The sequence below is a fragment of the Xenopus laevis genome, chromosome 6S, assembly GCF_017654675.1.
Source record: "Xenopus laevis strain J_2021 chromosome 6S, Xenopus_laevis_v10.1, whole genome shotgun sequence".
Taxonomy (NCBI): Eukaryota; Metazoa; Chordata; class Amphibia; order Anura; family Pipidae; genus Xenopus; species Xenopus laevis.
The window spans coordinates 16,953,304-16,976,123 of record NC_054382.1 but is presented as its reverse complement, the minus strand read 5'-3'; the positions used below and the strand labels follow the sequence as shown (position 1 = coordinate 16,976,123).

Below are 22,820 nucleotides of genomic sequence, written 5' to 3'. Positions count from 1 at the left end.
CCAAGAAAATCTTTTAAGGTCCCCAAAATGTCTCCTTGGTCTCATAGAAGACTCCTCTTCTCATGCTAATATTGTGATGCCTCTGTGTGTTGTGTATGGACCGTGCTATTATACAGCTAAATATATAGTGAATAAAGTACCCCCTCTTGTAAAATATAAGGATATTATAAGTGACAAAGGAGTTTCATGACCATATAAAAGTACGAGGCCGAAGGCTGAGTGCTTTTATACAGGTCATGGAACTCCGAGGTAACTTCTAATATCCTCATATTTTGCAACTGGGGGTACTTTATTTATTATAATACACAAATTTCAGTGAGTCATGTGACAGAAATGACATCAGAACTCACCGTTTAGAACTGATGACATCACTACTCACCGTTTATAAGGATATAATTTACAAGACATTCATGGCTTTTGTGTATTATATATAAATACAGCCTGATTGTGCCTGTCCCTTATTGTCTCTGCTCAGGTTGCATTAGAAATGACAAGAGAAGAATACAATGCACTGCCGCCCTGGAAACAGGTTAATACTAAGAAAGCCAAAGGACTTTTTTGAAAAGACTCCCCTTCAGCGACTGTATTTCACCCGATTTCCACCCCAGTCTCACCGCAAAGAAACACTGTGTCAGATTTGCACTTGATCGGCCATGGAATCACGTTCTGTACTGGTTTGTATCAGTTTGTATCACTGCGTAGGGCTGGAGGCCGGGTAACCTTTACTTGCCCACTAGTGTCCCCCGATGCAACATCTCCGTTCAGTGCTGCCTATTGAATTGTGTCCTTTTCCTTCTGTACATGAGAACCAATCAGAAGCCTTCGTTTCTCAGAGGACGTTCAGGAAATATCAATTCTCTGCCGTGCACTTAACATAAACTCACCCGTTTTTTCCGTTGCCGCAAACAAGCCGCTTCTCTCGTTGTAAATGTCTCGTATTTGTTGGCTCGATCATTTAGAATTTTATTTATATAAACACTGTGTTTAATAACTATGCAATATACTCACTGTGTAAGATTTGTGTGTTATTACACAAACCTAGCTACTCCCCCTTTGCTACTCTGAGCTGCGTTTCCACCCCGTAGTAAACTCCATGTTCATTTGTGAAATCCCAACTTGCATGTTACAAGTTTAATGTCGCGGATGAACAAATCAGTCGTCCCTTATGCACCAGGGCGCTCTCTAGTGGTCAGAGAGGATATAAACAACATTTTCGTTTACTTCATGCCTCTTCTTTTTTTTTTTTTTTTTTTTTTTTTTTTACAATATTTTCCAGCGTGTGATTTGGCCCCACTTTGTGCATAAATATCCAACCTGAAGGGTTCATATAATAAGTGTATAGTGCCTTGTTTTTGTGTACAGTTTATACACAGGTAATTTAGCCTGCATTTGGAAGGCAGTTTAAGGAAGCCTCTAATATTTGTACTTTATAATAATAATAATATACATCTCAGTTTCTAATACCCTGATGTAAACTTTAAAACATGTATTTTGTGATATCAGAACCTGAATTAAAATGCTTCAAAATTACCCTTTTTATTTTTTTTGGAATTCCTTTTCTTGTATTTGTCAGATTCGGGGAGATTAGTCGCCCGGCGACAAATCTCCTCTTCTTCCGGGTGACCTCCCCGAACTGCCTCCCGCTTGCTAGAATGAAAATCGCCCGCAGAGCGCTTTGTTTTCCAAATTCGCCCGAAGTTTCCTTGTGAGACAACTTTGGGCGACTTCGGAAAACAAAGCGCTCCGAGTGCCACCCCACCGGCGATTTTCATTCTAGCAAGCGGGAGGCAATTCGGGGAGATTAGTCGCCCCAAAGAAGAGGAGATTTGTCGCTGGGTGACTAATCTCCCCGAATCTGACCGTGTCTTCCTTACCCTAAAAAGGAATGTGCCCTAATGCACCTTAACCGCAGCCAAACACTGGAACAGTTCTATGGAAAGAAATAAGATGGATAAGGTCAAAAGATTAATGGCAACTTAAAAGGGCTACTAGATTACAGGTCAAACAACTCATGTCCCAAAGGAGAGAAGCTGTTAATCATGGAAATCCATCCTGAGTGCTCTTACATATATGTGCTCTTATTCCAGATATCTCATTACCCTATGTCCTGGCAACACTGAATAGATCCCCATTATGTGTCCCAGCCCAAAGCTTTATCCGATGTGAACCATCTCTGCTTTCTGATTGGCAGGCACATGTCCAAACAGACAATATCCAAGATTGGATCGCTGTATACCTCAAAAACCACAGATTATTGAGGGGGGAAAAGAAAATAGAAAATACAAATAATATAATGTAGTATTTTATAAAAAAAAAAAACCATTTTGTGACACCCTTGGTGCTTCTTATATATTTAATTTGTGCTTAGCCAGCTAAAAAAATATCCTCCATAAGTGAAAAAAATAGTATCATATGGTGATTTTTGTAAGTGAATAAAAAAATTGCAGAAAAATGGAAAAAAATATTTAAAAAAGTGACAAAATAGGATCCACACTTCACAGTGTTGCCGAAGGCTTGTATTGTAATTTAATGAAAACCTGAACTTAAAACCGCACAGTTCCCGGTGGGATATTCTACTCACAAGACATGAGTTAATGCAGGCGTTGGATATATTAGATGATTTGCTCCGCTCCTGATCTTCTTTCTTCCTTGCTTGGGCATAAAAAAAGTGACATGTGCAGAAGCGCGTTTACAACTTTAATAAATATGTAAATTGGTTAAACAGCATAGAAAATCCGCATTTGCTGCTCCGGTCTCTCAGCGTCTTTTACGGTCCACTGCGCATGTTTGTGAGACGCTTCTGCAGCTCCCAAAATTGGTAGTCCTCGCTAACGCGTTTCGCCGACTGCCTTCTTCCCCGCCTCCTCCGCACAGGCAACCTTGCCCAAGCAAGGAACAAAGAAGATCAGGAGCGGAGCAAATCATCTAATATATCCAACGCCTGCATTAACTCATGTCTTGTGAGTATAATATACCACCGGGAATAGTGTGGTTTTAATTAAAGGGATCCTGTCATCGGAAAACATGTTTTTTTCAAAACACATCAGTTAATAGTGCTGCTCCAGCCGAATTCTGCACTGAAATCCATTTCTCAAAAGAGCAAACAGATTTTTTTATATTCAATTTTGAAATCTGACATGGGGCTAGACATATTGTCAATTTCCCAGCTGCCCCTGGTCATGTGACTTGTGCCTGCACTTTAGGAGAGAAATGCTTTCTGGCAGGCTGCTGTTTTTCCTTCTCAATGTAACTGAATGTGTCTCAGTGGGACATGGGTTTTTACTATTGAGTGTTGTTCTTAGATCTACCAGGCAGCTGTTATCTTGTGTTAGGGAGCTGTTATCTGGTTACCTTCCCATTGTTCTTTTGTTTGGCTGCTGGGGGGGAAAAGGGAGGGGGGTGATATCACTCCAACTTGCAGTACAGCAGTAAAGAGTGACTGAAGTTTATCAGAGCACAAGTCACATGACTTGGGGCAGCTGGGAAACTGACAATATGTCAGATTTCAAAATTAAATATAAAAAAATCTGGATACCAGTGGGCCACCTGGTGGGCCCAGGTGTCAGTGGGCCTTTTGCTTCTAACCATTTGGCCTATTTCATTGCCATTCCCTATTTCCTTATGGGGAAAAATGCTTAATGATGGAATAATAGCGTAAGTAGAGATAGAACGCTAGGAGAATAAAGAGGTTGAGTGAGGAGAGGAGGAATAATAATTTGGAAAGTGGGCCTGTGGTCTAAGGTTTTCTAATACAGAGCATTTGTTTTCTTAGGTGGGGTCAGTGACCCCCATTTGAAAGCTGGAAAGTGTATTCTGGTTAACGGATATTTCCATAATTTGGCTCTTCATGCCTTAAGTCTACTAGAAAATCATGTAAACATTAAATAAACCCAATAGGCTGGTTCTCCTTTCAATAAGGATTAATTATATCTTAGTTGGGATCAAGTACAAGCTACTGTTTTATTATTACAGAGAAAAAAAAATCATTTTTAAACATTTGGATTCTTTGTATAAAATGGAGTCTATGGGAGACAGCCATTCCGTAATTCGGAACTTTATAGATAAGGGGTTTCCGGATAACAGTTTTCATACCTGTACTCATTATAATAAAATTGGTGAAATACAGATTTGGTGGTAAAAAAAAATATTTGAAAGAACTGGCCTTTTTTCCACTTTATGGAAATTAGAAAAAAAATTATTTCAGTTGAAAAAAAATTATTTCAGTTGAAAAAAAATTATTTCAGTTGAAAAAAAATTATTTCAGTTGAAAAAAAAATTATTTCAGTTGAAAAAAATTACTTCAGTTGAAAAAAAATTACTTCAGTTGAAAAAAAATTACTTCAGTTGAAAAAAAATTACTTCAGTTGAAAAAAAATTACTTCAGTTGAAAAAAAATTACTTCAGTTGAAAAAAAATTATTTCAGTTGAAAAAAAATTATTTCAGTTGAAAAAAAATTTTCAGTTGAAAAAAAATTATTTCAGTTGAAAAAAAATTATTTCAGTTGAAAAAAAATTATTTCAGTTGAAAAAAAATTATTTCAGTTGAAAAAAAATTATTTCAGTTGAAAAAAATTATTTCAGTTGAAAAAAAATTATTTCAGTTGAAAAAAAATTATTTCAGTTGAAAAAAAATTATTTCAGTTGAAAAAAAATTATTTCAGTTGAAAAAAAATTATTTCAGTTGAAAAAAAATTATTTCAGTTGAAAAAAAATTATTTCAGTTGAAAAAAAATTATTTCAGTTGAAAAAAAATTAATTGAAAATGCAATTTGTATTGGTGCTGCCCAGACATTGCTGTGACTCAGAGACAGACATGGGGTCCAGTCTAAAGCCAAACAGGACTGGCTGCCAGTGTTACTCTCCCCACTCACAGTCATACTCACTTCATACCAGTAGATGGAGGCTCTGGCCCGTGTAAAGGTTCTTCTCATTCACACAATTGTTTCCATGCTGTTGACACTGAAAGTCAAGAAGAATGAAAGAAAATTGTGATATGATAATTATATGTACACTAAGGGGCAGATTTATCAAGGGTCGAAGTGATATCGAGGGAAGTAAAAAAATTCGAAATTCGAGGGAATATTTTGGATACTTCGACCATTGAATAGGATACTACGACTTCGAATTGGATTCGAAGTAAAATAGTTTGAATATTCGATAATCGAAGTACTGTCTCTTTAAAAAAAACTTTGATTTCAATACTTTGCCAAATTAAACCTGCCGAAGTGCTATGTAAGCCTATGGGGACCTTCTAGAGCATTTTTCTAAGTTTTTCGGAGTCGAAGAAAAATCGTTCGACCGATGGATGAAATTTTTCGAATCGTTCGATTTGAAGGATTTCATTGTTCGATCGAACGATTTTCGATGTAAAAAAACTTCGACTTCGATCATCGAAGTATTCCAATTCGACGGTTGAATTTCGAAGCTTTTTCTACTTCGAAATTCGAGCCTTGATAAATCTGCCCCTACGTCTTTACTAACACCAGTAACTGTCTCGGTAACAGTTTGTTTTAGGCAGTTGCCCTGAGATTCCAGAGGGCCCCGAGCTGTAGAGTTGAAATAGGAGGCATTGCAGGGCAGCCCTTAAAGGGGTTGTTCACCTTTGAGTTAACTTTTAGTATGATGTAGAGAGGGATATTCTGAGACAATTTGCAATTGGTTTTCATTTTTTATTATTTGTGGTTTTTGAGTTAAGCTTTTTATTCAGCAGCTCTCCAGATTGCAATTGCAGCCATCTGGTTGCTAAGGTCCAAATTCCCCTAGCAACCATGCATTGATTTGAATAAGAGACGGGAATATGAATAGGAGAGGGTCTGAATAGAAGGATCAGTAATAAAAAGTAACAAAACAATACATTTTTTTATCCTTACAGAGCATTTGTTTTTTCGAAGGGGTCAGCGACGCCCATTTGAAAGCAGCAAAGAGTCAGAAGAAAAAGGCAAATAACTATAAAACTATAAAAAATAAATAAGGAAGACCAATTGAAAAGTTGCTTAGAGTTGGCCGTTCTATAACATAATAAAAGTTTCCTTAAAGGGGAACCACCCCTTTCAAGGGGTTTTCCACCTTTTCAGTTCAGTTGTTTTCAGATTGTTCACCATAAACAAAGACTTTTTAAATTGCTTTTCATCTTTTATTTTTTTTACCGTTTTCCCAAAATTGAAGTTAAAAGTTGAATGTTTGAGTCTCTGGAGTTTGTCTGGCAGCTCAGTGTTACAATTTGCTCCATCAGTTGATCCATTTCTCAGCAGCAACTGCAGCAACTATTGTATCAATTCTAACAGCTGCCTGTAATGAAACTCTGGGATTCTGCTCAGCAGGGACAAAGATAACAAATGTATCAACTAAATGTATCAATTTAGAACATTGAAAGAGTCGGCGACCCCCCCTCCCAGAGCTGCTGAAAAATGAAACTTTACACTTCAATATTAGAAGAAAAGTTACAAATAGAAAGTAATTGGAAAAGGTCTTTATTTCTGGTGAACAATCTGAAACCAACTGAACTGGAAAATGGGTTGAAGGTGAACATCCCCTTTAAGGTGTAATATAATGCAACCCAAGATGTATAAGGTCTCACCTGACCTGCTCACTCACCTTATTGATTTGAGTTTAATTGATTGACAGCTGCTCTGAAAGTAGAACCAGTTCACATCCAGCTTGAGGACCAATAACTTGAGTCCACATTGGCCTCATCCTGGTCATTCCTTTCCCTCAGGCTTCCATGCCAACATCCCAGGGTTCCTTGCAAAACATTTCCTTACTAGTGAATCGGTGTATCTCCCAGCAATCACCCCTTTCTCAGCCAATCTGGAATGTTTCATGGTAGGCAGTTTTTGGGACCCATCAAGGTTAAGGAAAGAGTCACACCTCTCATTCCTGACATTGCCAGAACAGTTCATACTACAGAAGAAGGAACTGAATATTCCTGGTCTCCTGGGGAACCTAGAGAAGCTGCGCATGATCATGATACTTGTTGGCTGCATCTCAGTTGAGGGCAAGTGACCACAATTCATGCTCTTGATGAGGTTCTTGGTTTTACCTGACTTTGGTGATTAGGTGTAGGGACAGGGATGTAATGGCCACAGGGCGAGGTTGCCTGGAGGACCTGTAGTATGGGAGACCTGGTCTGGAACCAGATACCGAATTATGTAAAACCGATCATCACCTTTTCAAATACATTGGGGGCCCCATAATCAGACTAGGGATGCACCGAATCCAGGATTCGTTTTGTGATTTGGCCAGGATTCGGCCTTTTTCAGCAGGATTCAGATTCGGCCGAATCCTTCTGGCCTGCCGAACCGAATTCTAATTTGCATATGCAGGTCCTCCAGACAAGTGCTTCTGCCTGTAGTACCAACAGGCGGGTTATAAAATGATTAAGCTTAATTAACTTGATTTCATCAAATCGTTTATAATACAGGTATGGGACCTGTTATCCAGAATGCTTGGGGCCTTCTGGATTAAAGATCTTTCCATAATTTGGACTTTCACACCTTAAGTCTACTAGAAAATCATGAAATTATTAAATAAACCCAATAGGCTGGTTTTGCTTCCAATAAGGGTTAATTATATCTTAGTTGGGATCAAGTACAAGCTCCTGTTTTATTATTACAGAGAAAAAGGAAATCATTTTTAAAATTTTAATTATTATAAAATGGGAGACAAACTTTCCATAATTTGGATCTTTCTGGAGAATGGGTTTCCGGATAAAGGATCCCATACCTGTACTAAGATCAAATATGTTCATTTGCAATCAGTTAATAAAAAATGGGATATTGTAAAAAAATAAATAAATAATAAAAAACCAGGAATACCCTATAAAATATAATCTTATAAAACACAAAAGCCATGAATATCCTGCAAATAACATCCTTTTCAACAGTGCTTAGTGATGTCATCAGATATAATTGGTGCTTAGTGATGTCATTTCAATCACATGACTCACTGAAACTTGTGTAACAGATTAAATAATGTACCCCCTTTTGTAGAATATGAGGATATTAGAGGTCACCGCAGAGTTCCATGACCTGTATAAAAACACAAGGCTGAAATACATTATACACTATATAGGGCTTGGTGATGAGTTATGATTGGTGGTTCGTGATGTCATTTTTGCCATGTGACTTACTGATACTTATGTGTTATACAAAAATATAAGGTCTTCAGCCTTCTGTTTTTCTACCATATTATGTCCCTTATAAATAGAGCTTAGTGACATCATTTGCGTCTTGTGACTCAATTAACATCTGCACTATAACAAATAATGCCCACGTGCCTTTATATGGTCATGAAATGCTTGATAACTTCTAATATCCTTATAATACACAAACGCCATGAATATCCTGTAAATTATATCCTTATAAACGGTGAGTTCTGATGTCATCAGTTATAAACGGTGAGTTCTGATGTCATTTCTGTCACATGACTCATTGAAACTTGTGTATTATAATAAATAAAGTACCCCCAGTTGCAAAATATGAGGATATTAGAAGTTACCTCGGAGTTCCATGACCTGTATAAAAGCACTCGGCCTTCAGCCTCGTGTTTTTATATGGTCATGAAACTCCTCGGTAACTTATAATATCCTTATATTTTACAAGAGGGGGTACTTTATTCACTATATATTACACAATACAGGGTTCATTATTTCCTATGAAACACATAAGAACCATGAATAACCTGTAAATTATAACATCGGGTAATACGGGTATAATCGGTGCTTAGTGATGTCATCGGGGTTAATCAGGGTTTTAGTGATGTCATTTCTTTTTTCAAAATTTTGGGTTTTTTGTTGTTTTTTTGATAAAAGGGAGTCTATGGGAGATGGCCTTTCCGTAATTTAGAGCTTTCTGGATAACAGATTTCCGAATAACAGATCCCACACCTTGGTCTATAAAACGTCCATTCCAGATGGTCGCCCTTGAATTGTGCCTAAACGTGTCCCTTTTGCCCATTATGGATGCATTTTTAAAGAAAAACTAAACAAAGTTTAGTTACGGCATCACTTAATACGGCATCACTTTTTTAAAAATGACAAAAAAAAAATGAAATCAACATCACAATTAAAAAACAATGAATATTTGACATTCTGGACAGTATTTACTAATTCTCCATTGCCAGTCTCGCTGCCTCCCATCACTGCGTAGGATCAGATTTACTCTATACACATGTAGTGAGCAGTGACTCACGAGACTGATAAATGTCCGACAATTTTTTCTGATTCTCGGGTAGTGATGGGCGAATTTATTCGCCAGGCGCCAATTTGCACGATTCGCCGCCGGCAAATAAATTCGTGGAACGGTCGCGAAAATTTGCCAAAAGCCAATTACGTTTGAGAAACTATGGGGTATATTTATCAAAGAGTGAAGTTAGAGATTGCCACAGTCCACTAGAGTCAAATTCCACCACTCTCCATTCATTTCTATGGGATTTTTTAAAAGAGTATTTATCAATGGGTGAAAGTGAAAGTGAAAGTTCATCCTTTGATGAATATGTCTTCAAAAATCCCATAGAAATGAATGGAGAGTGGCGGAATTTCACTCTAGTGGACTGTAGTGATCTCTAACTTCACTCTTTGATAAATATACCTTTTGTATCTTTTTCTGGCTGATCAAAGAGAAAGTCAGGACTAGCGATTGACGAATAAATTTGGTAGGCGCGAATTCGCGGTATATTTCCACATTTTGCCCCTGGCGAATACATTCACGAAACTGCAGTGAAATTTCGCCAGTGTCAAAATAAATGTGAACTCGCATCGAAATAGTCGTTCATGTTAAAACTGTGGCGCGTCAACATTATTCGGACATCCATTGACTTTACTGTGGGCGTCAAAATTGACGCGAATTGACGCAGGTGTGAAAATATGCGTTTCGCTAATTTTTTCCCGTTTCGCTAATTTTTCTGCAAAGCGGGACAATTTCGCCCATCAGGACTATTCAGTAACAATGCGGGACTGCAGGTTATAAAACAGGACATTTGGGAGGAATACATTCCCCTTTCACTCTCCTTCCTTTGCTTCCAACTCCCACTACGATTCCTGCGCATTCCACCCACTTACTTTCTATACACCAGGGACCTTATATCTACATTTCCTCCCAGCTTTACCCAAATCTTTTCATTTCACCGGTGACTTTACAGCATGGAATTATTTTTTCTATGAGTCCAGGGGAACTCAAATGCTTCAGCTTGGCTGGACTTTCACATTTTTTCCATCTTAAAATAATGGCCTGTAGTTATTGTACTGGCAGCATTTCTGTTCTTGTTCAGAGGTGCAATAAATCGCCTGGATTCCTGTACAAAACTCTATACATTTGTCCTTTCATTGTCCTTTCACTAAAGAATCCAACCTCCCAACCAATAATTGATGGGAAAACAGAGCTGATAATTGCAGGTATTTCAGGGAGCAGCGATTCTTGTGGAAGAAGCAACATTCCACCGACAATAAAGAGGGAAATCTGTTTCTCTTCTTGTTTCTTCTCAAATGGCAAGTGGTGCCCACATTTCCTTAGTGTCCAAGCACATGAGTGTATTTAGCACTGCCGAAATGAGGATTAGCAGGGCTGCTCTTCATTCAGAAGGCTGAACATTTGTTCCACATCTTCCAGTTGACAAAGTTAAATACAAGGCGGCCCTCTGTCGGCATTAATAAAACGCCATGTTTGTTACATTTACTTTCAATTTACTATTGGATTTTAGGCATCCCGAATGGCCGGCAGGGGCAGGATTCCTATATCTTTCTCATATTTTAAAGGTACAGGTATGGGACCTGTTATCCAGAATGCTCATGAACTGGGGTTTTCCAGATAAAGGATTTTTTCATAATTTGGATAGAATAGAATTGTTTTGCCTCCGATGACCATTAATTATGTCTGGAGGTTTAATGTTTTAATAGTTTTTAGAGTTAAAAATATGGAGGTTCTTACTCTGACTCCCAGATGCAAGTGCAAGAGTAATTTGGGGTGCACAAACTTGCCTCTTGTTGCTCATTGAGAATTCACTTTCAGCATCACCAGCTCCACCAGATAAAACAATACGGGGCCAGGGGCAGAGCACATAGTTGGAAACTGAAAGGCAACCCTGACCATATATCCCACCATAAGGTATTTTGATCACAATGTTCTCTATCACCCAAACACACTGCCTCCAGTCACCATCACCAGCCCATTACCAGACTGTGCCAGTTTGCCATATCGCACAAAAAGACAGGTACATGGGGAATAATAGGGCTAAAATCCGGTGACCTGTAATAATGAAATATTTTGTTTGATGTATTTGCTTTAGTACTAAACAGCACGGAGGTAAGAGGATTCCTGCATGTCTAGTTCCTCCTACTTTCTAATGTGGTTTTCTATAGTAAGAAGAATGGATGTAAAAGGTGGTGTAGGGTAAGAGTGGGTGCCAGCAGAAATACGATATATGTTACCCCCCAACATTTTAGAAATAGAAGAATGGACAAAAAGATTTTTTTTTTACCACGCCCATTTTGTGGCCACACCCTCTAAATACCATGTTCATTTTACAACATTTAGCAGGTTATGAAATTTTTAACACATTTCTGTGGTTTTTATGTGGTATTACAGATTTGCTAAGTGCCCTTTAGGGTAAAGTCACACTGGGCGATTTGGGGAGATTTAGTCGCCTGGCAACGAATCGCCTCTTCTTTACGGAGACCAATCTCCCCAAATGCCTCACCTCTGTCTTGCGCCGGCTAAAATGAAAAAATCGCCTGCGGCATGGCACGCGCTACGCTTCGTATTCCGAAGTCGCCTCGCAAGGAAACTTCGGAATACAAAGCGATGTGTGAGCCATGCCGCAGACGATTTTTCATTTTAGCCGGCGCAAGACAGAGGTGAGGCATTTGGGGAGATTGGTCTCCGTAAAGAAGAGGCGATTAGTCGCCAGGCAACTAAATCTCCCCAAATCGTCAAGTGTGACCTTACCCTTAAGCTGCAAGGCACAGTTTCCCCAAGAGACCCGCTTATCTTAAAGGAGAAATCAACCTGTGGGGGAAAAAACCCTACCACCCACCCCAGGTAAACCCAAGTCTAACTAACCCCCGGGGAGATGCCCTATACTCCATACTTACCCCTCGACGCAGATTCTTCCAGCGGAGTTCCACGCGTCCATCTTCCGGCTCCTCTGTAAGCTGACTGAGAGATCGTATTTCTGCACATGCGCAGTTGGAGCAGTTTGCCGGTTTGCGACAACTGCGCATGTTCAGAATTACATGGAAATTGGCGATCTCTCAGTCAGCTTACCGAAGACGCAGAAGATGGACGCATGGAATTTCGCTGGAATAATCTACTCCGAGGGGTAAGTATAGAGTATGGGGCATCTCCCCGGGGGGGGAGGTCTATCTGGGGTGGGGGTTTTTTTCCCCCACAGGTTGATTTCTCCTTTAAGGGCAGAGACATATGCTCCGATTCGGGGATATTAGTTGCCCAGCGACAAATCTCCTCTTTTTCAGGGCGACTAATCTCCCCGGCGGGATGGCAGTAGCTTGTACTTGATCCCAACTAAGATATAATTAATCCTTATTGGAAGCAAAACCAGCCTATTGGGTTTAGTTAATGCTGAAAAGATTGTCACTTAAAGTGACAGTGATGATAAAAAACGACTTTTTAAAATATGAATTTACATTAAAAGTTACCTATAGGTCGAGTTGATTGTTTTTTTGCAGAGAGGTGTGTTTTTGTAAGTAATTATTAGTTGATGTTACTAAACCTGACTGTTTTGCCAACCTGACTGTCAGTCACCATCTCAGCCTGTCAGTTTCTAATGCTAACGGACTCCTGCTGCACAAATATGGCAGCCCCCTCATAGACAAACACAGGGAGTCAGACGGGTTATGTAAAAGCTTTGAACAAATACTTTATGGCAAAATGATAAGTAGCAAACAAAGCTAACACTACGATAGATGTAAAAAGGGTTTAATTGCTGGTGTCAGTATCTCTTTAAGGTATGAAGGTCCAAATTACGGAAAGATCCATTATCTGGGAAACCTCATGTCCCAAGCATTCTGGATAACAGGTCCCATAGCTGACTACGTTGATCATGCAAGGTGTTCTTGAAGGATTTTACATGAATGCGACGCTGCATTTACCCTGCCATGTGTTCTAGGGAATTATACATGGAGCCGGCCCTGGGATACTGTAAAGGAATCTGTGTATAAAATGTCTTTAATTTGCCTCCCTAAACACAACAATCCCCCTCCGTCTATAAACATTGGTGAGATCCATTTGAGTGCAGCCAATGGCCATTAGAGATGGTGAGAATTCCAACCCCGACACCTGCAGCCCATGGAATAATTCCTGACGTCTGCTTGTGAAGTTTTGCCCTTTAAAACACTTTCTCAGACACACACACAAAACCCCCGAAGCGATTCTACCTGGAACATGAACTGGAAAGAGTTTGCCGTTTTCTTCGGCAGGAGCGCTCTCTCCGGAAAAAATGATCCGCACAAAATGAGCGGTTTCTTGCTGAGCCAATTTTCTGCACACAATAGCGAAATCTGCATTTCATTATAACCCAAGGCGCTTCTATGAGATTTCCAATAAGAACGTTAAATCCATCTATATTCCGGCTGCTTCTTAACAGGTCGCGTTACCTTTTTTTTTTTTGTGTTAATTCTCTCTTGCCATCAATAATTATATTCTGAGAGGATGGTAAAAGTTTAATGGTGCATTATATATAAGTCAGAATAAAAGGAACAGAAAAATCACAAATGTATAGGGAATAAAAGGTCCAGGCGACCCCCCTAGGTAAGAGCTGACATTGCTACGCTGGTTTGGCTGGATATGAAGACATAGTGGAAATCCAGTTTCCACTGAGCCTGAATATTAAAGGACAAGGAAAGGCAAAAAAAATACAATCCCATTTTTACTTTCTTTAATGAAAAAGAAACCTATCTCCAATATACTATAATTAAAAAATGTGTACCGTTTTTATAAGAAACCTGACTGTATGCAGTGAAATTCTCCTTTCATTTACTGATGTGGATAGGAATTGTCAGACGGTCCCTAACAGGGAAACAATCATACTTATGAACAGCAGGGGGAGCCCCCTCCTTACGTCCAGCCATGCGAATTCAAACAGCTTTGTTTATGATGATCCCTAAGCAGCCCAGACCACACTGAGCATGTGCACAGTCTTAGTCTTGCAAAGATGTTTAACATAGTTACAAGATGACAGCCCCCTGTGGCCAACTTTGAAACATAAATTATTTGTTTGATTAGGCTTGTGGTGCAGTAAGTTCATGTATATGTTTAGTATACAAAATACAGCATTTATATCTTTACTAAGTACTATGTACTGTTTTATTATTGCAGAGAAAAACGAAATCATTTTTTAAAATTTGGATTATTTGGATAAAATGAAATCTATGGGAGACAGCCTTTCCGTAATTTGGAGCTTTCTGGATAACGGGTTTCCATATAATGGATCCCATACCTGCACACCATCTGACATTGTAGTGAAACAGCTCCCGGTTTACATAATTTTCTCTGCTCCCTCCGGATCGATGGGGACCAATTCCTGCCTTATATACATTTCCCCTATTGTCTCTACTCTTGTTCTTTCCTTAGTATGTCCCCATCAATCTACCTCCCCATATATAACTGCAAGCAGACGTTTAGATTTCCAAAGAACTGATGAGGGGATGTTTTCCTCTGCTGGGTGTGTTCTGACTTTGTAAAAAGCAGCTCTTGATGTAGGGAGCTTTGAGCTGGTGGAGCTGGTGTACATTAGAAATACATGTCAATAGGGAATGCAGGAATTTCAGGGCAATTAAATAATAGACATATACAAAGTTATGCAAGAACTGGGATTCAGATGTTTTTAAACCAGAATTTTGTACAGTAGAGCTGTGTGTGTCAGACTTTTTCAATTCAAGCCCTTATTGGAGGTCCAACCTTTGCTCATGCCCCCCCCCCAACCTTTTTAGCTCATAACAAGGCTACAGATAGTGAGGTGTATCAGTGAATGAGACACAAAATAAGTCAAATCTCACTCTAACTGGTCTCCAAGCTGGAATTCTATTAATATTTAGAAGAGCAAATAGGTATTCTACCCAAATCCCACCCTAACTGAAATGCAAGATGAGGGATTATGTTCTGAGGGATTATCAGAAGACATGAAGCTCGACATGTAGTCCTACTCACAATTCCACCAACTCCCACTCCCAAAAAGACCTGGGAGCAGGAACACACGTGTAAATAAATGGTTCCTCATATTTAGATATTCTTCTAAATGGTCAAGTCCCCTTGGCTAATTGTGGACTGATTGTTGGGCCACTACTTTATGACTTTATGACTCACAGGACCAACCCCAGGTCCGATCTTCCAGACAGGATAAAGACCTCTGTTGTTTCAGAATGTTGGGGACAGGTGGCCATTCATAACAGTGTGAAGTGAGTTGGGGTCAGTGATAACCACAGTAGTCCATAATCCTCCTCCCTGCTTAGGGTAAGGGCACACCTGAAGATTCGGGGAGATTTAGTCGCCTGGCGACTAATCGCCTCTTCTTTGGGGTGACTAATCTCCCCGAACTGCTTCCCTGTGGCTTCCACCTGCTTCAATGATAAAATGACTGTGCCAATGCACTTGCGGTGCTTCGATTTCCAAAGTTGCCCGAATTTTCCTTCACGAGTAAACTTCGGAAATCGAATCGTCAATCGAAGTGCATTGGTGCAGGCGTTTTTTTCATTTAGGCAGGCGGAAGTCACGGAGAAGCAGTTCGGAGAAATTAGTTGCCTCAAAAAAGAGGCGATTAGTCTCTCCCCGAATCTCCAGGTGTGCCCTTACATTCATCTTCTTAATTAAGTTAAGGCTTGAGAGAGAACCAGTACAGTAACCTATATCAGCCAATCAGCAATTAGCAATTCCAATGTAGGTAAGATTAATGAAAGCCAGTGTGTAAAGGTTGGAATGGGTTTCAGCACTTACTCCTTTGTGTCTAAGCGGGGGGTACAAACACAGAGGAGTAAGTGCTGAAACCCATTCCACTGGCACACTGGCTTTCATTAATGGTCCTAGTATGCTTAAAGGGATTCTGTCATGAATGTTATGATGTAGTTTTTATTTCTAAATTACACTGTTTACACTGCAAATAATTCACTCTATAGTATAAAATTTCATTCCTGAACCAGCAAATGTAATGTATTTATTAGTTGTAATATTGGTGTGTAGGTGCATCTCAGGTCATTTTGCCTGGTCATGTGCTTTCAGAAAGAGCCAGCACTTTAGGATGGAACTGTTTACTGGTGGGCTGTTGTTTCTCCTACTCAATGTAACTGAAGGTGTCTCAGTGGGACCTGGATTTTACTATTGAGTACTGTTATTAGATCTACCAGGGAGCTGTTATCTTGTGTTAGGGAGCTGCTATCTGGTTACCTTCCCATTGTTCTGTTGTTAGGCTGCTGGGGGAGAAAGGGAGGGGGTGATATCACTCCAAGAGTGACTGGAGTTTATCAGAGCACAAGTCCCATGACTAGGAGCAGCTGGGAAACTGACAATATGTCTAGCCCCATGTCAGATTTCAAAATTAAATATAAAAAATCTGTTTGCTGTTTTGAGAAATGGATTCAGTGCAGAATTCTGCTGGAGCAGCACTACTAACTGATGTGCTTTGAAAATAACAATTTTTCCCATGACAGTATCCCTTTAATATCACCATAGTTATCTCGCCTTCTGCTGCTGTCAGCTGGATGCCAAGCACTGTAGGAGGTGGGTATCTAGTAGGGTAACCAGCCAATATATCACTATTACCTTTAACAGGAGATACATTCTTTATGAAAGTGAGAAGTGCTAGTAGAAGTATATAGTATCAGCGCTAGTCTTTTTGTTATCTCATAATAACTATAATTAAGCCATGGGCTTCAGAGAAAGATACAATTTTAGATCTTTTATCCCTGTTTCCCGCAGATTGAAATGAAAGTCATCTCTATTAAATCCCACAGTCACTCTCTGGCGGCGTCCATTATAGTCATTCTGCTCTTGTTTTCCTTGGATCCTCCTCGCTGCGCCACTTTCTTCAATGTCATATCGCCCGTAACTTCCGTTGCCTTTATCCAATATTGCAGGGTGGGACCTGTATAGTATTCTATAAATTCTTATATAAAATAAAAATAAAATAGAAAGAGGAAAACTGCATAAAGGCTCCTGCAACACATCTAGGCACAAACATAAGTGTAGAATTGTGAATATCTGTACTCATTTGTGTCATTTACCTGTTGCACCCACTTTGTTACAAGTTCCATCTTGCTTCTTAATGTTTATGTGAAATTGTAACAATTCTATTTTAAATACGTGAAAGAAATGAGCATAGTTGCCCCTGGCCACCCAAGTTGTACCAAAATCAAACTTGTCAGTTGGCTACCCTATATTCTCTATGCAGCGAGAGCCAATCAAACGCATCTGCACAGATACACGTTTATCTGATTGGCTCCCACAGCAAAGCTCAGACTGAATGGCCGCTCCCCACTTTCACTTCCGCAGCATTGGAGTGGGGGGGGGGTAGGGGCACAGGAGGATATATCTCTTCATGGGTTTAAAAAAAAATATATTGAAAAATGGGTTATTTTGTGGGATTCTAAAATAATCCCTAAATTTAATAGGATGCCTTTTCATTCCCCTTAAATTCAGCAATTATATTATGCCTCTTACTTGCAGGTATATTTACAGTATACTCATATATATATATATATATATATATATATATATATATATATATATATATATATATATATATATATATATATATATATATATATATAGAGGTTGGAAGGATCAGCACACTCCATTTTGCGATGAAAAAAGTGTTTCTTTATTAAACACTTTATTAAACACTTTATTAAACACACATAACTATATATATATATATATATATATATAAAAGGGCAGCCAAGTATGGAGGTTTACTTTGAAAGCAGCAAGTTAAGTTGCAGGTAAAACCTAGTCCCTTTGTAAAATATATAATGAAGCAATAGAATTCTTAATGAATCAGATAAAATTAAGCATAGGACTGGCCAGATATGGGATGACATTGACGTAGTTGGCCAGCTTAAATATATTGCAATATATGGACTAACAATCCCTGTTTTGTTTAAAGGGTAAGGCATTTTTCAGTAGCAGTATGCACAAAATGTCTCTGTCTTAAATATATTGATAATGGGTTGAGTGCAGAGGACTCTTGTATTTGACTATATATATATATATATATATATATATATATATATATATATATATATATATAAATATATATATATATATATATATATATATATATAAATATATATATATATATATATATATATAACAAGGGAAAGTTGTGCTCACCACTATTTTTTAAAACCATTAGGCGGGGGTGCAATGAGGGTGTGACCACAAAATACATATAGACAAATACAAGAGTCCTCTGCACTCAACCCATTATCAATATATTTAAGACAGCGACATTTTGTGCATACTGCTACTAAAAAATGCCTTACCCTTTAAACAAAACAGGGATTGTTTGTCCATATATTGCAATATATTTAAGCTGGCCAACTACGTCAATGTCATCCCATATCTGGCCAGTCCTATGCTTAATTTTATCTGATTCATTAAGAATTCTATTGCTTCATTATACATTTTACAAAGGGACTAAGTTTTACCTGCAACTTACTTGCTGCTTTCAAAGTAAAACTCCCAAACATGGCTGCCCTTTTATTAGACACCAGTGGGATCACCTGACTATAGCTGGGAAGGGTGGGAGCCTGGAACATAGTATTTGTACCTGGATAGAGAACTGGCTAAAAGATAGACTACAAAGAGTGGTGGTAAATGGAACATTTTCTAATTGGACCAGTGTTGTTAGTGGAGTACCGCAGGGCTCTGTACTAGGTCCCTTGCTTTTCAACTTGTTTATTAATGACCTGGAGGTGGCCATTGAAAGTACTGTTTCTATTTTTGCAGATGATACTAAATTGTGCAGAACTATAGGTTCCATGCAGGATGCTGCCACTTTGCAGAGTGATTTGTCTAAACTGGAAAACTGGGCAGCAAACTGGAAAATGAGGTTCAATGTTGATAAATGCAGGTTATGCACTTTGGCAAAAATAATATAAATGCAAGTTATACACTAAATGGCAGTGTGTTGGGAGTTTCCTTAAATGAGAAGGATCTAGGGGTCTTTGTAGATAACACGTTGTCTAATTCTGGGCAGTGTCATTCTGTGACTACTAAAGCAAATAAAGTTCTGTCTTGTATAAAAAAGGGAATTAACTCAAGGGATGAAAACATAATTCTGCCTCTTTATAGGTCCCTGGTGAGGCCTCATCTGGAGTATGCAGTTCAGTTTTGGAATCCAGTCCTTAAGAGGGATATAAATGAGCTGCAGAGAGTGCAGAGACTAAGTGCAACTAAATTGGTTAGAGGGACGGAAGACTTAAATTATGAGGGGAGACTGTCAAGGTTGGGGTTGTTTTCTCTGGAAAAAAGGCGCTTGCGAGGGGACATGATTACACTTTACAAGTACATTAGAGGACATTATAGACAAATAGCAGGGGACCTTTTTACCCATAAAGTGGATCACCGTACCAGAGGCCTCCCCTTCAGACTAGAAGAAAAGAACTTTCATTTGAAGCAACGTAGGGGGTTCTTCACAGTCAGGACAGTGAGGTTGTGGAATGCACTGCCGGGTGATGTTGTGATGGCTGATTCAGTTAATGACTATATGAATGACTTGGATGATTTTTTGGACAGACATAATATTAAAGGCTATTGTGATACTAAACTCTATAGTTAGTATAGGTATGGGTATATAGAATTTAATTAAAAGTAGGGATGGGTGTATGTATGGATGCTGGGTTTTCATTTGGAGGGGTTGAACTTGATGGACTTTGTCTTTTTTCAACCCAATTTAACTATGTAACTATGTAACATGGAGCTGGTCACTGCTCCTGTATAAACTATAACAAACAAGGGAAAGTTGTGTTCACCACTCATTTTTAAAATAATTAGGCGGGGTGTAATGAGGCTGTGACCACAAAATACATATGGAAAAAAATAAATATATATATATATATATATATGGAGATGATAGAGATCACACTCGCAGGTCTTAGGAGGAATTCATCGATTTTTATTTGTTGACAATCGCTGACGTTTCGGCTGATACAACAGCCTTTCTCAAAGTGAAAAACAAATCAAACAAACGGAATAAATACCCAGTGTGGCGGGAACCAAAAAACCGAAAGCAGAGGAAGTGACGTGAGTGTAACAGCATATGTGAAAAAATCAGTGAAAAAAAAAAAAAATATTATATTATTATATATTATATAATAATACGTTTTTTACGTATTTTTTCACGTATGCTAGGTTTCCACGTATGCTGTCACATTCGGCTCCACCAGAGCCTTTCTCACTTTTGAGAAAGGCTCTGGTGGAGCCGAAACGTCAGTCCATAGCTCTTCAATAAATCATTTTTTATTTTTCTAAGACCTGCGAGTACTGATCTCTCTTTTTGTTTTGTATAACTTATGTATTGATCGCGCACCCAGGCATATTTATTTATTTTTTCGTGAGTGCTGGCATCCTTTGGAATATATATATATATATATATATATATATATATATATATATATATATATATATATATATATATATATATATACATACATACATACACGTATGTCAATTTCATGCATTCTGCTTTTGCTAGCATCAGCATCCCGTCCAAACTACTGCCCATGAAAATAAAAATAAACACACTGTGGAAATACCTACTGTAGATTATTGTTCCACCCCATCCTTAATGGAAATGCAACCCTCAAAGCAAATGAATGTACCATTGCTCAGCATCCTCCTCTGAGCACTTTTGCAAATTTACTTTTTTCCCAGATTTCTTAAAATAAAAAAAAAAAAAAACAAACAAACAAAAAACAGCACCCCAGTCATTTTGATTGGCTCCAGTCGATTCAAAATTAATTTCCTGAGACAACGGATGTCTTGTGATGTTGCTGTTGGTGAGCGGTGAAGGATCATCAGGTGTTTCACAAGTCAGTTCTGAGCAGAACAACATACCACATAGTTTCTGATCTCTGTCTCTGAAAATGGCATATCCATAAAGCTATAATCATTTTTATCAAGCCTCTAAATGATCCTGAGGATGGAATAAACTTTGTCCACATTACTTTGTGGTTTGAAAATGGCAGGTCTGTCCCGAGTCCAATTCTGAATGTAACAATAGCAGCAGCCTGGCACTAGGGTTCCCACCTCACCCCTTTAAATGGCATGTAAAGTCTAAACTAGAATAAGAAATGCTGTATTTTGTATACTAAATATAAACATGAACTCACTGCACCACAAGTCTAATCAAACAAATGATTTATGCTTTCAAAGTTGGCTACAAGGGGTCACCATCTTGTAACTTTGTTAAACATCTTTGCAAGACTAAGACTGTGCACATGCTCAGTGTGGTCTGGGCTGCTTAGGGGTCGTCATAAACAAAGCTGCTTGAGTTCTGCATGGCTGGGAAGTAAGGCGGGGGCTCCCCCTGCTGTTCATAAGTATGATTGTTTCCCTGCTCAGCAGTTAGGGACAGTCCTAACTGGCATCCATCCCTGCCATCACAAACCCTTTTGGCAGACATTTACATGGTGTCTCCATTCTCATTGGACAAATACATTATAGACCTTCTCAACACACTAGTTAAAAATATTTAATACCAGGCATAGTTGGGGATATTTGGTTTTCTGGTTCATAACCAGGCTAGTCTTATAAGGACAACCATTCTTGCCGACAGAAAGTCACGATTAAAAAGCTGAAAAAAGTCAGAAGAAGAAGGCAAATAATTCAAGAACTATTAAATATAAAAAACAAGGGTCAATTGAAACATTGCATAGATTTTAGCTATTCTATAACATACTCCCCTCCTCGACCCCCCCCGCCGCCAGTCCTTGCAAAAAACATCTTCTTTGGTCCCGGGCCAAAAAAGGTTGGATAACAGATAACACCATTATGTTCTACAGAGCTTATCTGCCCTGTAACCTGAGCCTTTTCTCCTTTGAATGGCTGCCGCCATGGCTACACAGCAGCTTGTTTATATAAACTATAGTAGTACTTATCTGTTATCTACTGTGTATCCTGTGCTTGTATGGCTGCCCCCATGGCTACACAGCAGCTTTTTTATATAAACTATAGTAGTACTTATCTGTTATCTACTGTGTATCCTGTGCTTGAATGGCTGCCCCCATGGCTACACAGCAGCTTGTTTATATAAACTATAGTAGTACTTATCTGTTATCTACTGTGTATCCTGTGCTTGAATGGCTGCCCCCATGGCTACACAGCAGCTTGCTTATATAAACTATAGTAGTACTTATCTGTTATCTACTGTGTATCCTGTGCTTGAATGGCTGCCCTCATGGCTACTCAGCAGCTTGTTGATATAAACTATAGTAGTACTTATCTGTTATCTACTGTGTATCCTGTGCTTGAATGGCTACCCCCATGGCTACTCAGCAGCTTGTTGATATAAACTATAGTAGTACTTATCTGTTATCTACTGTATATCCTGTGCTTGAATGGCTGCCCCATGGCTACACAGCAGCTTGTTGATATAAACTATAGTAGTGTTTCTGAAGCAAACACAGCAGTTTTACTAGTGCAGGGCAACGCTGCATTATATTTTTATTACTTTAAAATGCTTTTATTTTTCGATGTAACTCAAAACACAAAACTCTTCCTTTTTTCAGAGTGACTGCTCCTTTATACGTTAAGTTTCCCCACCCACAGATTCTAATTGCAATAACAGTCCTCTTTTGCTTAATTATACAAGAGAAG

The 22,820-nt window shown here is 38.7% G+C and overlaps 1 protein-coding gene across 10 annotated transcripts in view; it reads left to right on the top strand.

Moving 5' to 3' along the window:
• Nucleotides 1–1,530, top strand: part of LOC108719847 (supervillin) — a 123,641-nt gene extending 122,111 nt beyond the window's left edge. For all 10 annotated transcript variants that reach the window (XM_041567390.1, XM_041567391.1, XM_041567384.1 and 7 more), the window contains one exon: nucleotides 476–1,530. In XM_041567390.1, the coding sequence (XP_041423324.1) occupies nucleotides 476–562 (87 nt within the window). In that variant the 3' untranslated portion in view covers nucleotides 563–1,530. The remainder of the gene's footprint in view (nucleotides 1–475) is intronic.
• The last annotated feature ends 21,290 nt before the right edge of the window (nucleotides 1,531–22,820 follow it).